Below are 25129 nucleotides of genomic sequence, written 5' to 3'. Positions count from 1 at the left end.
CATTGTAATCAAGGGAAGTAAACGTGTCGATTGAAATCTGGCTACATCCAACTATTTTTTCTCTTCATCTGAGATTTTCTTTAGGTTTATAAAACCAGTCTGAACAATGGATGCCGCCAGGTAGAAAATTGTTAAAACTGACTCTAATTTCTTTTCGGATTTATTTAATAAATCGACTTAAAAGAACATTACTATATATGTTTTTGTAATATTTGAGAGTTGTTTTACACATTTCGAGTGTTGACAAATCAGTGCTAAATATGGATGACACGAAATCTCCTACTTCATCGATGGAGTCGACCGGGGATACAAGTCGGCTCTTGAAAGAGCTGATAGATCTCCAGAAATCAAGTGGTAAGATGTGCTCAACATGAATTGGTTTTCGTTTAAACATATTTCATTAAGTAAAAGTACACATCTTAACAAGATAATTACATATTCAATATCCAGTGGTGACGGAACATGCATAACTTTGTCACTGTATCTTGTGTATATAATCAAATATCTGTCAATGTTTTTCATTGGTTGATTTTACCTTGCATTTGGTGACACCTGGCTGATTTATAAGGAAATCAAACTTTGAATCAAGGCTAACATCAAAATTAAACCCGCTGGTGCTCGGCATTTTAAAAGTGTAGTGCTCACCACAGACGTCAGAATGTATGAATATGATTCAGATTCACGTTTTAGGCTGTTTATCACATATTGGGACATAATTTAACTTATTAAGATTCCAAGACAACATTTTGACATACTAGCAAAGCTAAATATTATCTAGGGTTATAATATGTACATGATATGCGCCAGTCAATTGTAACCACGGTCCCCCCAGGTCCGTGGATAGCTGGTGAAATGGGCAGTGTTAATACCTTCCAGGTGGCCCCGCAGTGCCAAGTAAATATGGTTGTTTGTTTTCATGCGGAAAATAGCGCAGAATGGGCCTTACCTAGGATGGCCCCGGTTTGCGGTGAGATTTGGTGGGGATTTTACCAGCAGTTTGTTCCCACAGGCTTGGGAATTTTCCTGGGATTGGCTGGGCCAAAAGTCAAAGTCTCTGCTATTCCCCAGACCTGGGGGCCTTGCAGTGCGTTCAGTAAGGCGAACGTTTACAAAACGCTAGCAAACTTTTTGTTTTGTATCCATGTTGCAATGCAGCGCATACATTGCAAGCCAGGAACCAAACAGCAAACGTTCGCCGCAAACATGGTTACTGAACGCATGGCTGGTTACAATTGACTGGTGCATAAGAAATCTTTACATTTAATGAATAATGTCAATACCAGGTTCAAACTTGATAACTCGGCTCTTTCACAAAGTACTATATCCCGAGCTTCCCAAAGATGGCGGCATATCATCTAGACAATTTTTGTATCTTTAAAATCATTAATTTTTGGTCGTGGCGACTCACAGTATCCATACACCCTGTAATTAACTAGTGACTGGTCCCTTCGTGTCTTTCTCGGGCAACAGATTTATGCTAGATTGTTGGTAGGAGTAACCCAGTCCTTTCATAAATCTGAAGAAAAAATATAAACTGGTTAAATGTCGCTAAAAATTACAGGTCATATGACACTAGAGCAGTAGTTTATTCCCTTCAAATGACTGTGCAAGTGACAACAGTTTTGATTGTTACCCAAATAACCATAAAATTACTGATTTATTACTTGATCAAAAGTTTATCAAAAAAGAGAGGAAAAGACTGTTTTGTTACCTGCTTTTATTTGAACAAGGTGTTAAAAACATTTAAAATAATTAATGATATGCGGTCTAAATATAAAATTTGGAAAATCCAATGGCCTAAAATTGCAAGAGGGAAAAAGTTAGTACTGTTGACCAGGACAAGACAAATTGATAGCTTTCATGTAAAACAGCAGAAATAAAAGATGATTTTAATAACATAAGGGCTGTTTCAAAAAAAATGGTACCAGAGGCAGAAAATATACTCATTTTTTAAAGTGTTTACATCACTTCATTTAACATATCCAAATGATCTACAATTATCAAAGTTTACAAAAATGCAAATGGTTCAGTGAAAACAACCAATATAAATTGTAAGCAGAACTTTTAATGAACTTGATAAATGAAAAACATATGAATTACTAGATCAGCTAGCATATCAAAATTTTGAAAACTACTCAACAAAGTAAACATAGATGGTTTTGAGTTTCATTGGCAAAGAAGTTTTACACAATTTAACACCTTCAAAACAACTGTATGTCCAATTTTGAACTAGAAATATGTTTTTTTATTACAATATTGTGTTGTTTTTTCGCAATGTGTGCACCCAAAAGTTTATGCCTTGGTTAAAATAATAGCCAGATTAAAACATTAATATCCAAAATGTTTAATTGAAAGACAACCTTGAACTTTCTGAAAGTTTCAAAAGAGTTAATCACTGTTTAAATTTTTGATGCCACAATTTATTTACATACCTAAATTGCCAGAAACGTTGCACTCCTGACAAAAAAATGATATGTAAGAAACTGCACTATAACATTTTCTTCATTAAAAGTATGTGCATCAGTTAATATAATGATCTTCCTTAAAAATCAATCATATTTGTTTAAATAGTGTTAAAACAATACATATTATTGTCTTCGCTTTGTATTCTGAAAGCAAATAAATTTTATTGGAATTACGTGAAAAAGTATTCATTCATCATTAATATAAGTTTTGAATTAAACAAAGTGCCATCATATCGTTCTGTAATGATGGTATGCATAATGAAAAAAAAATCCAAAAACATTACACTCAACAACTATTGCTTCTTGAAACTTGGAGAATATCAGTCTATATTTCTTGTAAGCTTTAGCCTTTGTCCTTAGCTTGTTTTACTGTTCTTTTTTCTTTTCATGTAACTGTTGAGCTCTTCTATCAAGTTGTAAATCCATGGTGGAAAATGCCAGCTTCTTCTTAACATTCGACACTTCTTTTCTTGGTCTTCCAACTTCAAGTTCAATACTGACTCCCATTTCTCCTTTCCTTTATCACTGCTTTCTCCTAGCAGCTTGGACCTTGTTCTTCAGGTGGCTTTTTATCAGGTGTCCAATAGTTTTGCCCAAGCTCTTCGACTTGGGTGTTTTGCTCAGCTCTCTTTCTTATACTTAATCTATTTGCTGCTTTAAAGACTAGACTTTTGGTTTTCATTGGAAGTCTTAAAGGTGTGTATTGGTGTCAGTTTTTTAGTCTTTTCTTCTGTTTTAGCTTTCCCTTTGCAGCTTACTTACTGCCATCATCTGATATCTGACAATGCTTTTGCATCATAAGCAGGATTCAATAGTCTTTTTTGGTTTATTTCTTCTTTATACTTTGGTTTTTCTCTTCGTTTCTGTCTCATTTTCTTAAGGTTTTCACTGTTGCCTCTCAGTTTATCTCGGAATCTCTTGGATCTCTCTGTTGAGGCATTTACTTGTATGGTGGAATGTGTATTTTAGTTTTATTTGTGATCTCCTTATGACAGGTAAATCAACAATAAGTCTCTCCATTATTTACAGTCAAAATAGTTCTTCAAATAACACTAGAGTCACTGCAAAATATAATTACTGTGTGTCTTTTTTAATAAAACTTTTGGTTTCATTCTATAAAATTTTGTCAGGAGTGTAAAAAGTTAAGCTGTGTTAATTTTCAAAAAAATGGAATGAATCTTTCTTTAAAATTCAACTTAAATGTTTGTTCTAAACCCTACTACATTTACTTTGATGTTATTCATTAGTAAGGTTTTATTTTTAAATGTCCATAATTATATTTTTCATGTTTCTGTTTCAATAAAATTTGAAATATGGATTTAATACGTAAACCAATTTTATCATTTAAAACTCATTTCAATACCAGTTTTTCATTTCAATTCATTTCAAATACATCTTTTATATGTCTACTTTGAAAAAACAAACAAAATGTAAGTCCTAGCAACAAATTCATATTTTCCTATCGGTCAAAACAGCATATCATATAAATGCTTCAAAAAGCGTTGCACTCCTGACATGCAGTTATAAGCCTAATGCTGATAGTGAGTGCATCAAGTACAGTTATTAGTGCTGAAATCTGAAAGTATTGATCAAATACTTCCTGGAAATGCAACTTCACCTGTTTTTAAATGAACCATTAAAATTTACACACCACTAAGTAGTAAATGTTGTACTCCTGACAAACTCCGGTTGTCATCATATAGTGTCAGATATTGGAGGAATAGTAGTTCACAATGTACATTTTTTGGCCTGAACTCAAAGATTACATGTATTGCTTCACAATTAGCATTTTAAATCTAAAGAAAAATACTTGCACCAGAAGTTTAAGACTTCCTTTGAAAAGTTTCCCTAATTATTTGTGCGATTATTTTTTCGTAGTATGTTTGTTCATTGCCATGGTTTTACAAGATAACTACAATTACTAGCATTCTGAGGAAAACCGGCTTAAGTTAAGATATTGAACTAATGAACAAAGTTGGATTTTAACTGATAAATGAAGTATTTTCTTAATGAGAGCCATTCAAATTATCCATGTTATTGTAACTGTCCCAAAAATCTGTTGCACTTCTGACATGTTTTTTTTTTCAAATAACTTTTTTTGGTCTGACATATTCTAATCAAACTTTGCAAAGTAGTGCAAAAAGTTGGTACATTTACTGAAATACAGCGAATTGTGCATATTGCTTATCAAGAAATAATTATACAATAGAAAAACTTAATGGTACCATTTTTTTTGAAACAGCCCATAAGCTTTCATGTAAAACAGCAGAAATAACAGATGATTTTAATAACATATCAGGTAATAACAGAAACTAAATTTAAATCGCTACATTTTATTGACACTATGGCTCAATGTTTCTTAAGAAAACAACAACATTAAGATAAAATGATAGTAATCCTATGATGAGGTTTACCTACCTTGTGTTACCAATGAAGTGAATTTTTGTAACAAATTGTAAAAATCATACAGAATTTTCAGTTTTGACAAGTCATGATTACCTGAAATACTCTTTTTTAAATGATTTTGGAAATTTTCCCAAATTAAGATGATACATTGAATGTCATACCTTGTTTATGCTTGAAATTCAGCTTCATCTATGGCCAGTATAGACAGATCCATAAATGTACAAGAAAGGTTGGTATTTTTTATTATATTTTTTTCATGAACTATGTATTAATCAAATTAAATTGAAGTTAATCCACACTGGCTGCTATTAAAAGATAAAAAAGGCATTTTAATATTTTAGTAAGTTTTGGAAGCAAAAACATTTCATTAAAAGAAAGAACATCGATCAGCTCATACTATATATCTCATTATCTGTGAGCTTGGGTAACATAGAAAACCTGTGTATGATAATGTTTTAATTTCATTGTTTCATAATTTTCATTGATAAGATCAATCAAAACTTTTCTCTGTTTCAGCCATGAAGTACTGCAGACCATTTCTGGAATGGCGCAAACATCGGGTGATGGGACAGACCCCACCCTCACAGAGCTCATGAAGACCATGTATGATGGAAACTCGGCCAGGCAACTCATGTACGTTGATAAAAAACTCAGGATAAACTCTCTAACATTACACTTTCACTAATTGTTTGTGACAAAATAGCTAATGTTATTCACGGGTGTTGACCTTTTCAATTAATTTTTAATAATTTATTTGGAGCAACACTATGTACAGTACTCAAACATAAGATGTTAGAGTGCTAATGTAATGTAGATCAATCTTAAATCACGAAATATTATTTTATTTTTTCTAGCACTCTCCAAGGCACAGACACAGCGAACAGTTTCAGTGTGTTTGGGCAGGAAGTGGATATCGTCTCCAGCAAGCAGCTCAACAAGTCCCAGTCACTGGCCGGATCCACTGGATCTAACAAGGTATGGAATTGAAGCTCTAGGGTTGATGATTATCAACTCAACTCAACTATACTCAACTATACTTTATTGTAAATAAAGGCCTCCGGCCCAGAATACAACATAACATTGTAAATAGTATATAATTGCCCCCATGCTATCTCGATTATCTATCTGTTTTCAATAGCAATCATTATTTTTGAAACATAGTATGCTACTTGCTTTAAAGTGTATGCATCTTGGGTACTCGTTAAGTTAATAAATGTTGACTGACATGTCTGACCATTGAACCAATTAAAAAGGTAATTTATTCTCATTTTCCCGTATTGAGGACACTCAAAAAAGGCATGATACTCATTTTCAATTATCTGTACGTTCAGACGTGTGAGACAATAAAAACAGATGTGATCATTACGCTGAACATTATAATGTCTGCCTAATTCTATATTTAGTTTATGGTTAGAGCATCTTAATCGCACTAGTGATCGCCTTATCTGAAATGGTATGTCAATGAATAAGTACGTTTCAGGATTCAATAACGATTTAAAGCATTTATAAGTATCGCAGCGTGAAGAGCTATCGATATCGTTATATCCTCATTAGTTAATGTCCATAATTTACAAAAATATGTTTTTTTCTTTTATTTATTAAACCAACTCAAGCTTTCCTTGATAGCATTTGTATGAATGAAGTTTTTTTATTCTGATGAGTTGAACATACATATAATACTCGACTCTACTCTAGAGTACTGAAGTACTCTTGTATGCCGACAGTAATTTCACTCTACATAAAAGATGCTGAAATTAGGCTTCCTTCTAAGCTCTGGATAAGGTGTGTAATTGTGTAAATACAATGTTTGGACGAAAGTAAAAGCCTTTGTCTAGTTTCGATGTATTTTCTTGTTCTTCTAGGTGAAGATCACTCCAGTGGTAAACTATGATTGGGAGAACAGGCGCTATGTTGGGAACCTTGTCGCAGTTCACAGGGGCAATATCTTTGTTGCTTATGTGTTGAAAGGTATGTCAGCTTCTTATTTTGGTGTTGATGATCTGTCTGCCCCCAGATGGCTGCATTGTACCCGCCACGTCCTGTGTATGCTGATCGCTAAGAGAGAAATTTACCCCCACATCTTGGTGGGGTATACACCCTTGAGGTTCTTTCAAAACTGTGGAAGACGTTATTAATGAGATCTTGATGGTCCCACAGCGCTGTCTTGACTCATATTTCTATGAAAACTATAAATAATAATCTTAACCAATAAAAACATATTTATCTATTTTAATATCATCCAGGCACTTTCAGTGATGGTTGATTTGACCACATAGGCAAAAGGCTTTCCAATTTCCATGATATTCCAACAGGCAAGACAGGAGGCGTTGTCAGGATCACCAACAGGAAGACCGCTGAACGCCACCTTCTCAAGGACTTTGTGGGCCGAGTGATAGACCTTGCTTTTGCCCACACAGACGATGTCATGTTGGCCGTGGTGGATGAAATAGGCAACCTGTGTGTGTACGAGATACACCAGGCTGATGACAGGAAAATATCGTATCCTTTAAACTGGTTTAAATTTGCTGCTTAAAATTTGTTATGGACCTTATAGGCCAGTTATCTTAGGGAAATCATGGACTTGTGATACTGATACAATGCCTATTAGTCTATTCAAAAGAAATCATTTACAGAATTACAATAGTTTGACCAGAACATCATGCAAAATTGTAAATCACTTGATATTGGCAAGGTCCACAACTCCAGTACAACTAACTTAAGAAGTATAAATTGTTAAGCCTTATCTTCAGTAATGTTTATATCTGACTACAGTTTATAGAAAAATATGTTTCCTTATTATTAATAATAAATGGTGATTCTTAGAACATAATCAAAAGTCACTTTCATGTCTCAGGCTTAAATATTCCTTGAATTATGCCTCTTATCTGAGAAAAACTTACAGGACTTGGCAAGTTAATAGTGTTTTTAAATAATTTTGAGTGTCAATAGAAATTTTTTGAATGGTTCTATCTATTAACCTTAACACTGGTCCCAGTTCAACTCGAATGCTGCATGTGCAGCGTCCCCAGACGTCGTTAGTAAGTGAGTACCATCGCGTGATCTGGTGTCCGTACATCCCCGATGAGGTGGATGAAACTGCCACATCTGACTGCAGCACGCCAGACTCCGCCAGTCGTATGCTGGTTCTCACCAATGACCAGCAGGTCTGTACATACAGCCACATGTTTCTGGAACATATCTTTGTTTTTCTTTTAACTTAAAGCTTCTTAGTTGTCATTGTCAATACATTCAGAAAGAGTTCAAAATTAAAGCAAATCTTTGTTTGATTCAAACATTATTGATAAGTGCAATAATGTAAGAACCAAAAGATAAATCACTATGTTTGGACAGCAAATGATGATTCTGGATCGAGAAGTCTGAACTCCGAAATAACTGTTCCGGTTTATAAAATGAAATAAGTATTGATTATTATAACCTTTGAACAACCTCGTCAATATCAACCACCATTATTATGTAATTTCAGGCTGAGATCTGGAGTGTGGATATGGTCACCCGTGAGTACGGTGATGGACCGATGTTCCCACAAGATGTCGAGATTGGCCTTATCACCATCGACTCACATTCAAAGGTACAAAATGACTTTGCAGTTAGATGAGATGTGGGCTCAGTACATCTGCCATCAGTGAGCTTCCAAACCGGTTTTGTGTTTTGTGTCTCTGGATTGTAAAAATAAGGTAGAGGTATTGGCATGGCCATGTTTTTTTTTTATCACAATGTTTATTGTTATTCTTTGTCATGTATTGTTTTAATGATAGCTCATAACAGGTGTTGATGAACTCGTCAATCAGGCTGTTAAGACGGAGATATGATATGTTTTGTGACTAGGCAAACATGTACATGTAATTGTTGTATTGTTTTTTCAGCCAATCACAGATGCAGCCTTCTCCCCAGATGGTACAGCACTGGCCACTGCCAGCCTGGATGGAGAGGTGATGTTCTTCCAGGTGCACATGTACTCACAGGACATGACTTCACCTAGGTAACAAGCCCTTGCAATAGTTTTTGTTTTAACCTTATCCATTTTTCAAATGCAAACTGTCAATGTATTGTCAGCCTTGGTGTAGTAGGCGTGGTTAGTTATTCATAATGGGCAGAAAATGAAATATTAGCTGGAAATCATTAGCCTTCTGAGATATTCACATGAAACCCGGTATGTATATTAAATGTTAGATTATGCTAAAAAAAATGTTTTATTTTTTCCCTTGCTCAACTCAAAAGAACAGATGAGGATGGGTATCTGTTTGGATTGATTTATTTATTTTAGATTTATTTCCCTTGTTTTATCACTGGTACTTCATACCTTCAGGTGCCTTCACCAGTGGAAGCCCCACAACGGGAAGCCCATGTCCTGCCTCTTCTTCCTGGACGACCACAAAAACTGCAGCCCAGAGTGAGTAAATGAATACACATACAATGTGATGTGCAATAATGGTGACAGTTCAAACTTGACAGTCGCAAATGTTTTCAGATTTTCAGAGTAATTATGCAGGGCTGTCATTTTATTTCGGGAGAAAAGTGGCTAAAATCTTTCATTAGGGAATTTGAGCAATTGGGGGTAATGTTAATGAAATAGTTTGAAACTAAAATCAAGGAATCATCCTCAAAAGAAAGACTGAGGCCCATGGCTGATGATTGAGTTACTTTTTTTTGTAACTCCATTAGACTCTCAAATTCAGCTTTTTTTTGGAATTGAGGTAAATTTATGATCCTGAAGTATGAATATTTGGAATTCTTTTTTAAAATTGCCTTTTGTTATGCCATTCCATTGAATGCCTGTGCCTTATTCAGTATGTTGAGATATGTTCTATTTAATGATACCTGTTGCCTGTTTCAGTGCACTTTTCTGGAAGTTTGCGGTGACGGGGGCAGACAACAACCAGGAGATTAAGATCTGGAGCTGTGACTCCTGGAATTGTCTACAGACCATCAGGTCAGTGATGGCAAATTTCCAACCTATTCTGTCAGTGGATTGTTGTATAATATAAATAGTTCCAGAATTAAATCTAAAGTGATTTAGCAAATCTACTTAACATTTAAAAGCTATTCACAGAACAGAAATTAGTTCATTGCGATTATCCTTTTGGTTGTTTTGCTTAAGAAGCATGATGTGTTTGGGAATCAATGTTAATGGTTTTGTATATAATTGATAGGTTCTTAAGCCCTCCTGGTGTGCCGTCTAACTTCACGTACGAGCCGTGTATGAAGGCATCACTAGACATGAGTGCAAGATTCCTTATTCTGTCTGACATCAGGAAGAATGTGAGTTTCTTCTACCATGTTGGAAGGGAAAACATTTAGTTTATGGGGTTTTATGTCCAAAGTGTGTTCTATTGTTTATGTTTTATTTTATAACACGACTGAAAAGTTTTGAATTCTTGTTATTAATTAAAAATGATATGCATCTCTTCATGTATACCTATTAATTTTGTAGCTGTCAGTACACTGAATTGTGTCAAGCTACATTTCTTTTGATATTGCCACTTTTTGTAGACTTTACATTGCATACAAACGTTTCTTCACCCAGGTGTTGTATGTGTTGCAAATTCACCATGCCGGTGACCAGTCTAGCGTGCACGTAAGCTCCGTGTCAGAGTTCACCCTTGCCCAACCGTGTCTCTCATTCGCAATCCTTGATGCGGGCACCAAAAGGTTCAAGATATCCAAGGGGGATGACTCTCATTTGGATGAGATCACTACAGGTTAGAATGACTCATGTGAAAAGTGAATAAATCAGAGGCTTACATGTAGTTCTGTATATGTATGTATGATATTTGTGAACGAAATAAGACTGACTATGTTGATGGATTTACATTTATTTAAAGCATATTATAAATTTGACTATATGTATATGAGTTGTATACATCTTGACTGATAACCAGGCAATCAATTTTCTCGATCAGTCAACAATCTTAAATCTCTTATAACAGAATCAAGCTAAGCTATTTTTGTTTTGGTATAATTTGTGTAATATTCTCATTTTGATGTGTTCTGAGACTGTAAAAGTATCTTCATGATCATCATGATAAAATATAAAAAGTTGTAAAATGAAGTTTAAGTAAGTAAATAATTTGCTTAATTGAACAAAGATACCTAAGCTTGTTAACCTTAAGATATTCCGAGAAATTGTGGCCAGTGCTTACACAATCATCTTCAAAGCTCTAAGCAAAGATCAAATGAAAGATTCCCTGATACAGAGTTTTCCCTACCTCAGCCATGCCATCAGTGACATGATTGTCTTTACTGAATTCCCTATTTGTTCATCAATATAGGTGACATAGTGCCAGACGATGGTGAGGAGGATGAGAAGAGGTCGGACACGGGGGCATCCAGTCTCGGGGTGCAGATAAAGTTGTACACTGTACACCCAAAGTAAGTGAACAATAGCTTAGCTAGATGTGCATGCTCATCATGTATAAACGCTATTGATTGGAAAATATTTCCTTTACTTTATTAAGGTATTCAGCATGAAGCTTGACACTAATCTACGGACTGTCAATGAAAATGTGAGCAAAAAATCCAATTGCTCGTAAATGAAGGTCAAACGGTCATTACTTGTTGATAGCATTGGTATTTTCCTGTGTGATGCTTTTGACTATTTTTTGGTTATTATGCCCCCACAAAGTGGCGGCATATAGGGTTGCCCTTGTCCGTAAGTACGTCTGTCCGTACGTACGTACATACGTAAGTACGTACGTCCCGAAGATTGTTTCCGATCTAATTCTTGAAAACCGTTTGTCCAATCCTCACCAAACTTTAAACACATGTTTGTGACCATAATATCTTGATCAAGTTCGATAGTCATGGAAATCGCTTTAGTCATTTAGGAGTTACAGCCCTTTTTTGCCAAAAGTACGTCCCGAAGATTGTTTCCGATCTAATTCTTGTTTTAATTTTTTTCCAAAATTTCCCAGGGCACTGCAGGAGTTGCTTATCCGGTTCAAGCCAGAGTCATCGGCTCCTGTCCCTCCCGCACCATCAGTGAGCTCCGTATCCCAAAGTGAAGCTGGTGTGGTGGATGGACTGTCCGATATGAGTATGAGTGTGGATGGCAGCGGGGAGCACGACAAGAGCGACTCGTTCTCCACTCCACTTGCCGAGTCCACCCACACTGGTCAGCACATCCTGTTGACTCCTGATGCATTTGTATCCTCGAGTCCAAGGTATGAAAGGGTCCACTTGCATATTGAGACCAAAATTATATAGTTTGTTATTTCTGGAGGAAAGATTACTTTGATAATTTTGTTGTTTTTCTTTTTTTTTCATGGGTTGTGGTGCATAAATGATAAAGGTTGTAAGGGCAGTGGTAAGTGCACTCGCTTCTCACCTAGGTGACCTGGGTTCGTTTTCTGGCCTGGGGGCATGTGAGTTCGGTCTATGGTTGCCAAGCAGGAAAAGGGGGTTTCCTCTGGGTACTCTGGCGCTCGCACATCACAAGACAACTCTCTAGCATAAACAGTTGTTGTAAAATCCATAAGATTTAACTAAAATGAATTATAAAAACTGCCAGTTAACTGAGGATTTGTTGAAGAACCAATGTTGTTAATCAGTGGCTCAAGTTAATTAACCATTCTCCTGCCTTCTGTCCCCAGAAAACTGCAGGCAGCTGTCTACACAGATGAGAGCATTCTAGATAATAGTACCGCGAAGAGCAGCACCAGTAGCTTTACACAAGTGTCTGCCATGAACGATGACTTCCTGTCCCCTCGGAGCAGCTCCAACAGCACTATCACGCAGACACCCACCACCCCCAAAGCAGAGAACCTTTCCCCTGGGTTGGGGTTGGCCATTGAGGTGACCCCCTCCTCGGTACCCCTACCCCCTATTACCTCTATTGAGGAAACAGACTTGGCCACGCCCACTTCCTCTGGGAGTCGGGACCTGAGAGTTGGGGATGCAACCCCAACCCCTGAGGAGACCCAAGAGGTGGATAACTTCTTTCAGCAGAGTGGGGAAAGAAAAAGAGATTTGCAGGTCAGTGTGCATTAGACTGTGTTATTTTTCATGGCAGACATGTTCCTTAAAGGTGCATCTCTCAAAAATTCTTTAGTGACATAACTACCATATTATACTGTGTGTAGGATGCTAGCATAGATAGGCTGCAAGCAAAAAAAAAATATCGGTAAAAAAGCTTAAAACCTGTAATGTAAAAATAAGCCAGTATTATTTGTTGTGACGAAGACATATAGGTATATAGGAGCATTTGTCCGTATTCTCAAAAGTCTATCATTTTGAAATCTGAGGATGGCTTGAAAAAGATTTATTTTATTGCAATTAACTTACATTTTGTCTATAACATGTATCTTTGTCAATATCTTTTGCCTTTATACCCAGATGGTATCACTGGACAGCACAGAGAGTACGGGGATGTTTGAGGCAGTGGCTAGTGGTGTGAGCTCGGTGGAGGTGTCACGTGTAAAGAAGTCACAGAGCTCCTATGATGAGAATGACGAAGAGGTAGCGGATGTTCTCGGGGATGATACTATAGGAGATTCCACTCCCATGGGCACACAGCCATTTGATGGGTTTCAGGTATTGATGGAAGAAATATCAACTATATTTTATTTGCAGCTATGGCCAATATAAATTTATCGCTAGATTTTCATACAATTTGTTTTTATTGTGACATTTTCTTTTTCTTAGAGGACTAAATGAACAACAAACAGGATCTTAATAATTGACAGTACAGTACTGGACTGATATGGAAATACAGAGCCTAGTTAAACATTTTTATTTGAGGCAATAAAAGTTTATGGGCGATGGACAAAAGAGGGGGTGGGCGGGGGATGAAATCTAGCAATTGATTTATAGTCGCCTTAGAGGAAGAAAATTGAAGTATAGTCTTAGCCTTTGTCTCAGTGGTGTTTCATATTTATGCAATCAGTTGTTATGGGAGCCACACATTGAATACCATTAGTTTAAACATATTTATTTTACAACGATTGTGAAACAACTTATTTCACGATTATATTAATCACTCTCGTTGGCCCGATTTCACGCGAGAGTGTGGTCTTGTGTTGTGGGGGAAACCGGAGAACCCGGAGGAAACGCACTTGTCTGGCTTGGTGACCACGAACCAAACACACATGCGCCTGAGCCTCTAATTCAACCGGGTTCGGCTAGGTGCGCTTACCACTGCGCTAACCGGACAACGGACTGCGCTAACCGGACAACCAACCATTAAATACCGATTGAATACCATTAAAGATTGCGATTAGCAGAAAACTTCCTTAATTATGACGATGTTAGGAAGTTCCAATATTATTGATTGTTGTTCTCCTTGATGTCAATTGAGAAGTCCTTTTAAGGGGAAGGGGATTTAATTCTTGTGTGTTGATGATCAGTCTCATTTGTTATTGTTCAAGATGTTGATCTAAATTACCTGTAATATCTGTGACAAAATAATGACACCTACATATATGTAAGCACTGCCTTATATCAGGGGTGACATTAATTTTTTTTTTTTACTTTTTAGCTTTCAGTCCTTGTTATGTTAAGCAGTTATGTTAAGACTCTACTTTCCTTGCAAAAAAATGCGAGTGTCTTTCTGTCACTTTTCATTATTTATTCCACTCTTGAAATGATTAAACTCTCTGCTGCAGGATGGTAGTCAGCTGGGGGAGAGTGGGGAGTCCAGCATCCGAGCTTGGCCGAAACCACCCAAGATGAGCAAGGGCGAGTCAGACCCAGCCCTTCAGGCGGGGCAGGGAGACAGCCACATGTAAGGATTGATTTTGTCTTATAGTTGTTCAGAACTTTGGCATTTGGGAATTTAGCACTTGAAGTTGAGGTTGGCTTTAACCCCTGTAAATGGGTCAAAGCCAAGACCTGCCTGCAGAATGGGCAAGAAGAATGATGCTAGTGAATGATATTAACTGTACATTTGTGAAATTGATTTTGATATCCTTTTGTTTGTAATGATGATATAACCTACTTTTCCAGTTCCTTGGACGAAGGAGATGACAATGAAGCAGATGAAGATGAGGAGGAGGAGGAGAATGAGGACAATGATGAAGACGATGGTGATGATGGAGGAGAGGACGATGCTGATGTTGTTGTGGAGGAGGAGGAGACAGAGGGAGAGGCACAGGAAGAGGAGGAGGAGATTGTTGAAGAAATAGAAGAAGAGCAGGAACCATCTGATGAGAGGTAGGAAAAATAGGGAGATGAGTTGAAGAGATCAAAGCAGAGAGAGCAGTAAGAGGGAGGGGAAGAGCTTAGGAGGGAGGGAGAGAAAGGTGGAATAGGTGAGGGGAGAGGGTTGTCTGAGAAGTGAAAGAGAAGAGGAAAGGTAAATGAAGGCTAGAGGGGGCTTAGAGATTAGAGGAGGGGGAGATGAGGTGGAGAGGGAGAAGGAAGAAGTCGGGGAGGGAGGTGAGGAGGATGTAGAGCTGTTGTAGGGAGGAGGGATAAAGATAGGTTTGCAAAATGGTTAGGATATCAGTCTATTAATATTATTAAAGCTTTGAAAGAGAAATGAACTTTCATGATCAATAACATCTTCATTTAAATTATTTGTATGCTGTTTTGTTTTATTTAAGCCTTGACAGCAAGAGAGGTCCCATGCCTGCACCCGTAGCTGGTGCTGGATTTAGTCAATCTCCAAGGTATGTTTAAACAATAACAATGGTTAGATTATTTGGTTTTGTAAAAGGCTTGGGTGTTCACATTATTAAGCCATGATATTGCTCATAGGTTTATGTAGCTTGTGTTGTATTAAATGGTATACTTGTGTAAAATCCTATATGTCTAAGATTGTTGTACTTAAAAAGGACTGTATAAAACTAATGAAGTATAAAACATTGTCTTGTCAATGAATTAGCCCACTGTGCCATGTTACAGGGAGCCCCGACCAGTTGAAGTGAGAGAAATTCATAAAGAAACCGTCCGAGAAGTCCTGGATACAAAGGAAATGAAAAAGGTAGTTATGATCTTCTCTTATTAATGACTTTTCGCCCTTATGATAAACAAATTAAGCTACTTCAATCTAAGGCCAGAGGGAAGTCTCAGGGGTTAGAAAATTCTGTTCACAGATTTCGGGGAATGGTCTATCTATTGGACAAATAATGCACAAAAATCTCTTACAAACCAATACAAATATGTTTAAATGCTGTCTTAAGGTCTTATAATGCATTGAACCCAGGAGCATGTTTAAATGCTGTCTTAAGGTCTTATAATGCATTGAACTCAGGAGCTGAAATGTGGCTTTGCCCACTGTGACCCCACCAAAGTGTTGCCCTGGACCCATCAAGGGCCTTAGATTGAAGTAGCTTAAACTCTGCCAATAGGCATAAAGTTCAGGGGTTTTAACTTTCAACCATTCTCATCCCTTTACCTATCAGGAAATAAATTTAAATGCAATGGATTTGTTGATATTGGATGTGTAATTTTCTAGACATTATTTTCTCTGGTCCGTAGTATGTCTTATACATTTCCAACAAAGGTCATTATGATATAGATAAACAGTCTTGGTAATTGACATTGTGCTTCTTATGTCCCACAATACAACTCTGCTTAGGGCCCCAATTTCTCTAAAATTTTGAGTCCGTTATATCGGGATCAAGAGAAGGTCACTTTTTATTTTAATATCAGAGTTTAAGACTTGTTTCGGTTTATAAAATTGAGTTAAAGCAAGTACTTTTACTAAATTAAATATTACACTTTACCTATTATGCTTAAAATATTTTGAGAAAAAGGGGACAACTTGTTTATATATTTTCTTTGGCATACCACTTCAATTACCTACTCATTATTCCACTTGGCAGCTGCACACAGGCCTCGAGTGTGTGTTACAGGCCATGGAGAGGCAGCAGCAGCAGCTGGACCTGCTTCGACGGGATATCACAGAACAACAAGACAACTTCCTAGAGGTGGGCAATTTACTCAGTAGTTCAAGTTTCTTTTATGCATTTTGGTAAAATATCATGGTATTTTTACTGCTGTTATTGCAGTGAAAATATCAATTTTAAAGCTCTTACACGTTACACTCTTTGCTTAATAAAAGTATGGTAGCTTTCATGAGGCTGAGTTTACCAAATTTTTGAATGACTTAACTAAATAACATCATGACATTATTTTCCTCACTTGATTTTCAAATTAGTGCCAATTAAATTGATTTTTTTCTTAAAAAACACAAAAGAAACAAATTTTTGTCAAACTTCTGTGTGAGATCATATTGCTTGCTCCTGAATTACCGGAATTTTTTAAATTTTATTTTTGACCAACATAAATCATGGCAGTATTCACTGCTGAAGACCAAACATTCACATTATCAAACCATGCTAGACCTTTAACGTAGTTAAGTCAATTTTACTGAGTTATGCAATAAAGGCATGAAACCTGGGACGGCTTTACAGAAAGAAAAGTGCATTCCTCTTGTGCATATTACACATATTTATCACTCAAAATACTTACTAAAGTTTTTCATTGTTACCCAGCTTCAAAGACGTCAACATGAGCAGGAACAGTTGAGGACAGTACCAGATGGGAACCAGCCAAGTATTGAAGAGCACCTTGGGAAACTGGAAAACATTGTTACCTCCAGAGTGGAGAGGCTCTTTAATCAGCACTCTCAAAAAGAAGGTAGGAAAGTATACCTCTTGTTCAACTACAATATAACCTTTAAAATGTGCTGTTATTGTCAACTGTGTCTTATACAAACCATGTTTTCTGTAAGAATTTGAAACTGATCAAAATTGTTACTGCAGGAAAATTAATAACTTTAAATGACATTATAATTAATAATTAATCAATTTTCTTTTCTACTTCAAGCAGACTATGGACTTTTCTGTTTATCTTCTTCCCACATCCTGTAGAGTTTAGGACATACTGAGGCAGTAAGATTGCCGTTATGAGAAGAAAAATAAAGGCATTAGGCTCTCTCAACCCCTGTAAACAAGCTACAGTTTATTTCTGTCTGGCCTTTCACAGCCTGGAGAGTACATGACTTATTGAGACAGTCTGAAGCTCATGACGAGAGGAAACATGAGAATCTGTGTAGCTATGTCTCTCTTCCTGTAACCAAGCTATGATTAATTTCTGTCTCATTTTTTATTGCCAAGAGAGTACTGGACGTATTGAGAAAGTCACATAAGCGGAAACTTGAACGCACATGTAGCTCGGTCATAAAGACCATCTTAACCAGAACCCCTGTGAACAAGCTATGTTTGATTTTTGTCCACAGCCAATAAAGTACAGGACATATTCAAACAGTCAGACCTGCATGAAAAGCAGAAATTTGAATGTGGATGTAAGTCCGTCATAAAGACCATCATAACCAGAACCCTTGTGAACAAGCTATGTTTGATTTTTGTCCACAGCCCAGAGAGTACAGGACATACTAAGACAGTCAGACGCACGTGATGAGCGGAAACATGAACGTCTGTGCAGCTCAGTCACACAGACCATATCAGCTTCTGTCAACACACAACTCGACAAACTGGTCCGCAGTCAACTTGTTCCTAGTGAGTCATTTTCTCTTGATGTTTAGAACCCTAGAGGTTGTTAATGTTGTTTTCTAGTGTAAGAATGAGTTTGATATTTTTTCATACTTTTTTTCTACTAACTTTCTTGTTATAAAGATGCTTTTAATTGATTTTCTATTCTATGATTTTAAAAGCATTCAATTGACTTATAAAACATGTTCATCTAAGGTTTGCTTTGTATCCAAATGGTCGGAAGCTTATTACAGCATAAGAGTTGTATCAGCTGTTAAAACTTTAAATGATTCATGATTTGTAAAATACTCATTTTAAACCATGGCTAGCCTAGTGTAACAAACTCTTGATCAGAGGGGTTCAATTCCCAGCAGGAGTTTGGTCAATGATGAATACTGGTTATCACCCAGAAATGGAAAATGGTTCTCAATCACTTTATTATAGCTGATTTTAAAAATGTTCATACATGTACATGTACGTTTGTCACTTTGAAAACATTGAGACACATGTACTTGTTTTTCTCTGTAAGGTCAAATAAATTACCTCTCTCAATTTTCACAACAGACATGACAAAAGTGTTAGAGCCAATTAAAGAACAGATGCACCACGACATGGCCCAGAAACTAACTGCTACCGATTCCCTTCTGAAAGACAACATTGCCAAGATGGTCAGGTCCAGGGTAGGTGATTGAAGTTCTTTGTTCAAAATGATATGGCTGTGTATTTGTGTGACCGAATTGACCAAGTGGAGTTCCTCTACATACTATATTTTGCCCAACAACACAAAGTCCACACTCATGGGCAACATTGCCAAGATGGTCCGGTCCAGGGCAGGTGATTGAAGTTCTTTGTTCAAAATGATATGGCTGTGTATTTGGATCACAGGATCACACAAGTTGAGTTCCTTCACGTAGTCTTTTTTCCCCAAAGGCATAAAGACCAGATTCAAGGGCAACATCATGTTAATGACAGTGATTGATATTATGTTGTAATAACTTGTTTCACAATTGTTAAGAAATTAAGAAGTTAGAAATTTAGAAATTATCTACCATAAATAACATAGTCATTTTTATTTTTCAGCCCACAGTGGAGGCCATGGGTGTGGCTGCGGGTAATGCAATACAAGCACCGATCCAGGCTGCATACAGGGAAGCATTTCAGAACTTTGTGATTCCCACTTTCGAGCGAACCACACAGAATATGTACCAGCAAGTCTCTGAAACATTCCAGCGAGGAACAAAGGAGTGTATGCAACAGCACCTTTTGCCAATGTCCATTTGTCCAAGAAAATTAAAGCTTGTGAAAAAAGTTTGAAATATCTCAATGTAACTATGTTCTCATATTGAAAGCAACTAACAGAGAGTAAAAGCAGCTGCAATATACAAGCTGCAAGTTGACAATTATCTGTAATAAATTACCCTTGATTTAATTTATGACAGATTAATATCAACTTGCCCTGCCTTTGAAGCCATAATTTGATTGGGCTAATCAACGAAGATATTTTAATTTTCTATTTTTTTTATTTTTGTCAAGCAAGTTTTCTTTGTCCTGTCAGCAATCATAATGGTGACGTTGTTACTTAAAATATATCTTGGCATCATTATCAGAACATGTCTATTTTAGACACTCGACAGCTGGAGTCTCACCTGGAGGGCGTACGTCAGCGTCACCAGGAGGGGCGTGACCCGGTCGTCATGGAGATGAGAAGGCTCTCAGATAGCTTCCAGGCATCAGCCGAACAGATGCAGGCTCATGTGCTTGCTTCCATACAGACACAGCTCAGCTCAGAGATCAGCAAAACAATGACCAGGTAACATGCGTGTATTTAAGGTGAGATAGGTAACTAAGGCTATATGTATATATTTCAAATATGTTCTGTTCAAGTTCAGACTAGAGAATTTTGTCAAGATGGCTTATTATTGTTTATGATGATTTGATTCTTAGCATGAGTATCTTTCTATTGTCTCTCAAGTAGGAGAACAGTAATATTGGTACCAATAGTTCTTGTAAGGCAGCACCTCCAAAACAACATTTCTCAACATTTCTAGTTTCTATGCATTAAGTAGCATGTTCATATTGAAGCCACTGTCTTCTGAGTTAAGTCATGCGTTTACATTTTACTTTATACATGTACTAGTTTCTTTTATCTCAATTGTGATGAAAGCTCATTGCTTTTAGAATCAATTTCAAGCCTGTTGAAGGGTAAAAATCAGTACTGATGTCCATTTTGAGACCATGAGAAAGTACCTCTGGTGATTATCGAGGTGTACACCTCTTGGGTGAGAGGTGGACAACTTTACCACTGGACCACTCTCACCCAGGTGGGGATATCACCCACAACCTGTTTGGGTGAGAGACAGACAACTATACCACTAGACCACCCTCACCCTTTCTCACTGCCATTTCAGGTTACAAGAATCTCTAGGAGAGCATGTACATGCAGCAGTACGGGAGGAGGTCGGCAAGGCAATGAAGGAACAAGGAAGCACAATCAGTGACAACGTTCTTCTTGCCATGAGGTCAGGGGCCGTAACTCCGGCGAGAGTCACGCCAGACCCCCAGATAGAGAAAACTCATATTCTTAACTTATTGAGGCAGGGCCAGTTGAATGCAGCTTTCCAACAGGTAAAATATACAGGGTTTTAGATAAATATTTCGGGTTATCCTGTGGGTTGCCTGATGTCCTGCTCCATTTTCTGGAAACAGAACAGCCTTAAGTACCTCTTTTCAATAAGCCAAAAATGCATTCTTAAATGTGATTTTGATAAATGAAAAATGGTCAATTGTAACATAACGATAGTTCCTTTTTAAAGTCTAAAAAATTCTTAAATAAGTGAATATAACATAAACAATAGAAAAACAAAAATAGTGAGCTTAGCTTAAACCTGTTATAAGAGACTTTAAGAAATTTTGAGAATTTGGGGCAGAAGATAATCAAATTTTTATTACAAATTCCTTTTGTACTAAAACCTTTTGAGAAGCGGGAAAATAGCCTTAGACATATATATTTATTGAGAAACTAATATCTGAAACATGGGAAGAATATATATATTTTCAAAAACTTGTAGATAGCACTACGGATTATTTATACATATAGATGCTGCTCTTTACTTACAGGCATTGTCAGCTGCCAATCTTGAGCTGGTTATAGCCCTGTGTGAAGCAGTCAACCCAAATCAGGTGTTCAACCAGTCACCCTGCCCTCTTCAGCAGCCTGTCCTCCTCTCCCTCATACAACAGCTCTCGGCTGACCTGGAGAACCACACAGAACTCAAACACAAGTAGGTTTCCATACACCTGTTAATGGCTTTTAATTTTGATGAACTTTTGTGATACAAGACATAGTGCATCATTAAAATTTCTTTCAACTCTTATAGACATTTGTAAATGCTCAATTTGATGACTTTGAAGAATGTATCGGTTTTTGAAATTTTGGTATAGTAAAGTTTATCTACACTCAGAAAATAGAGTTTAGAAAAGTGACACATGCAGAAATGAATATAGATCATAATGAAATACAGCATTATGGTTGTATTTGTTAGTTATATATGTTTATCACAAGAATCTAGAGAAGGAGATTGTAACATTGTTTTAAGCAACATAACATTGAGATAATGTGATCACCCTCCTGTTTCATTATAACAGATACCTAGAGGAGGCGGTCATGAATCTTGACATCCACGACTCCATCACACAGGAACATATGAGGGGGGTGCTGTTATCGCTCAACCAGAAACTCCGTGTCTACATCCCAGCCCACCCCAACCTCAAAATCACAAGATCACTCCGTATGCTCCTTATGGCGTCAGAGTCCCTCATCAAGTAGACGCGCTGTAACACTTGTTGGAATCAAGAAAGGGTTCTTGTGTGACATGTTGGAATCAAGAAGAGGTTCTTTCGTAGCATGTTGGAATCAAGAAGAGGTTCTTTTGTAACATGTTTGAATCAAGAAGAGGTTCTGGCATAACGTGTTGGTTGCTCTGTGCAGCCTTTCGACTTTGTGATACATTTCCACTCATTTTAGTTCTGCATTTAAGTACCCATACCCAAGAAGACACTATATATATATTTTAGTGATGGAGATCTGATCAATAGTGTATTTTGTGCTTAAGTTACCACAAGTTTTAAGGCGTGTTAGAGCTTGATAAGCTGCAGCTAGATTTAGGAAGGGTTTTTTACCGTTGACTCATTGTGAATATACATACAGTATGCATAATACAAGTCGCTGTTGAAAAATAACATTCAAAAACACAGTTTAAGCATTTTAACTGTTTAGTCAACATTTAGCTGTGATTTCTTGTAAATAATAGTGCCCACATTTACTAACGTCTTGTGTCTATGGTTAAGACTTGCCCTCAGCTTAAACAAATTTCTAAATATTAAAAAAATACCTTCAATGTAGTTATTTTTGACAAAGAATGTTAATAAAGCATATTGCAGTGGTCATTTAGTACAGATTTCATGAAGAGTGTTCTAAAACGGATAAAAGTGAGCATAGTTTGATTAATTGTATGTTTGAATGACCAATGAGTTTGATAGTCTTTTTATGTCATAAATAATATGTTGATGTTTTACAGCGCTAATTACTTTAAACATAGCGAGCAAAGTTGAAATCTCTTCATTTATGATGTCGCATCAAAAGTTATTACATTAGCAATATATAAGAAATAAATGATTTCATGATTGCAGTATCATTTATTATACCAAGCATGTTGTTTATAACATGTATAGCAATATTAACCATTTTTACATGATCTATAAATAAATCATCCATGATTGGACGAAAAGTAATTTTCATAGAAAAAATAAAACACAATATCGACCTGTCTTTTTATAGACTGGAAACAGTTTATCATATGAAATCATAATAATGTTGCAAAAATCACTTCAAATCGCAATATTGACATGTCTGTTTAATGACCACCAACAGTTAATCATATGATATCGTAGTATATCAATCAGTATCGTGTAATAAAAGAGTTATTTACTATTAGCTGTAAAATACGTAGTTCATATCGCAATAGGTCAATATTAAAGGATTTTTTCTTGACAGCATATTTCCAAGTTCAAAATTAAATAATTAACCATAAGTGTTCCACAAATAGCAATCTGACACCTGGACTCAAGATGCTAGTGAAGATGTACCCCGGCTGCAGAAATGCAGTGTTTATTGTCAATGGCCTTGTGCATCGTACACGGGGAGAAACCGTAGTAAATGAAGATGTACCTGGTAGTTACTTTCTGTTTTTTAGTTTCCTTCATGAGAGGCAGTGTTTTAAACGTATTATACTGTTTAGTATTTTGTTATTGTGCTTAGCCAAAAAGCTAATTTATAATAAAACTGTACAAAACATTTTGTTTTTTGGTTCCTTTTATGTCAGTTTAAGAAGCAGTCTTTATATGGTTGTCCAAAATGGCTGACTGGTGTATCAGTCATCGAAATTAGACTTTTGGATGAACAAGCCCAAATGCTTATACTATTGCTTGGCATCAACTTTTGAACAAGCCCTGATATATAAAATTCAGAATTTGGGCAAGCCCGAAAGACATTTTACCAGTGCAGGGCTTGCGGGCTTGTGCGGGTGTATTTTCTGTGGCCTTTTCGATATTTAACTGGCAGGCAAGGCTGAACATAGTCATTCCAATCCTTTCTGGTGTACATGTATATCATGTGTTCATATATGCAGTTTTGTTTATGGTCTTTTGTCATTCTCCCGGAAAAAAGTTTCAAATGTTGGCCATGAAACGGCGTAAAATATTATGTGCAAGTTTTCATCCAATCTGGACCATTGAGTTTGCGTTGTATTAAGCTGAGAGAAAAAAGTAATGGCTAATAAGAGAAGCCTTTATTAGTATTGACAACATTGGCTCATTACTGTTGGAGCTTGTGTCTTGACAAAAATGTATATTTTAGTTCCTCAATGTATTCCTTCTTGAAACACACAGACTTTTTGAGCCGTGATTCCAGTCTGAAAATGCCTTTGTAAAATCTGTAGTATACTGTTCAAACATTGATATAGGCACTTTCAACAGCAATGGGAATCTGGGAGTAGACGTGACCTGATGTGGCAATACTTGTAGATTGTGCTGTTGCAAATATTCTGTAACCATTAAGTGGGATTTGCACATAAATCATTGTTCAACAACACAATGATTGGAGCGAATTGTAACTACCGGAGAAGCTTAAAAAAAAATTGAGTGACAGGTATAATGATTATGTCGGTGATCAACGCTGCACGCCCGGGTTCGTAAGCACTTGGTATTATAGAGGTCAATAATAGCAGAGAGATTATGATCCCTAAAAAATGCCTTTTCACATGCGTGGCTCAGGTATTGGGACTACTGTTGGCTACAATTCTGTTGCTGTCAAACATAGTGTACATAATCCATATGACACCCGTGCTACTCCTAGCTATCTCAGGAGTTTCACCCAACCACATTTTTTTTTCAGGCGGGTTCATGAAATTGAGACATGATTCAACACCTGTTTTCATAAGTTTTTGTTTTTTTAATCAAAAGCACCACTGACAAAACAATCCCTTATATGTTCCCCATCTCTTCCATTGTAAGACAGGCATATAACAAGTATCAGAGCCTGCCGAAATCTGCTGACCAGGTTGGGGCTCAACCACTCTTCCTTTATACAAGGATACCCATCTTTCAACAGTACGCTATGGAAGAGCCTTTTCCTAAAAACACATCATCTTAGTCTGTTTCAATATCTAAAGCGATTTCATCGAGTAAGTCGCGAATCTTACACTATGCTCTTTGCTCTTCTCAGAGAAGGTTATAGGAAAATCAAAA

At 36.7% G+C, this 25129-nt stretch overlaps 1 protein-coding gene across 1 annotated transcript; it reads left to right on the top strand.

Moving 5' to 3' along the window:
* The first annotated feature begins 109 nt into the window (after positions 1-109).
* LOC128243394 (enhancer of mRNA-decapping protein 4-like) lies at positions 110-23678 on the top strand. The gene is made up of 30 exons (XM_052961152.1): positions 110-354; positions 5055-5100; positions 5388-5504; positions 5726-5846; positions 6734-6839; positions 7184-7370; positions 7867-8035; positions 8356-8460; positions 8756-8871; positions 9199-9282; positions 9727-9822; positions 10043-10151; positions 10417-10591; positions 11162-11261; positions 11804-12052; positions 12482-12863; positions 13224-13421; positions 14492-14610; positions 14832-15038; positions 15431-15496; positions 15732-15810; positions 16655-16759; positions 17327-17471; positions 18209-18352; positions 18890-19005; positions 19406-19571; positions 19949-20135; positions 20734-20950; positions 21443-21606; positions 21971-23678. Exons 1-30 carry the CDS (start codon positions 261-263, stop codon positions 22149-22151), a joined length of 4350 nt encoding a protein of 1449 aa, XP_052817112.1. The 5' UTR covers positions 110-260; the 3' UTR covers positions 22152-23678.
* Positions 23679-25129: the final 1451 nt, after the last annotated feature.

Source organism: Mya arenaria, chromosome 8, assembly GCF_026914265.1.
Source record: "Mya arenaria isolate MELC-2E11 chromosome 8, ASM2691426v1".
NCBI classification, from domain to species: Eukaryota; Metazoa; Mollusca; class Bivalvia; order Myida; family Myidae; genus Mya; species Mya arenaria.
This window is presented reverse-complemented; position numbering and strand designations above follow the sequence as displayed.

Excerpts from the sequence above, each read along its gene's own strand:
- LOC128243394 (XM_052961152.1), top strand. The coding sequence starts at position 261 with ATGGATGACACGAAATCTCCTACTTCATCGATGGAGTCGACCGGGGAT. Across the intron at positions 15,811-16,654 it reads ATACAAAGGAAATGAAAAAG|CTGCACACAGGCCTCGAGTG; the intron begins GTAGTTATGATC and ends TCCACTTGGCAG. Across the intron at positions 16,760-17,326 it reads AACAAGACAACTTCCTAGAG|CTTCAAAGACGTCAACATGA; the intron begins GTGGGCAATTTA and ends ATTGTTACCCAG.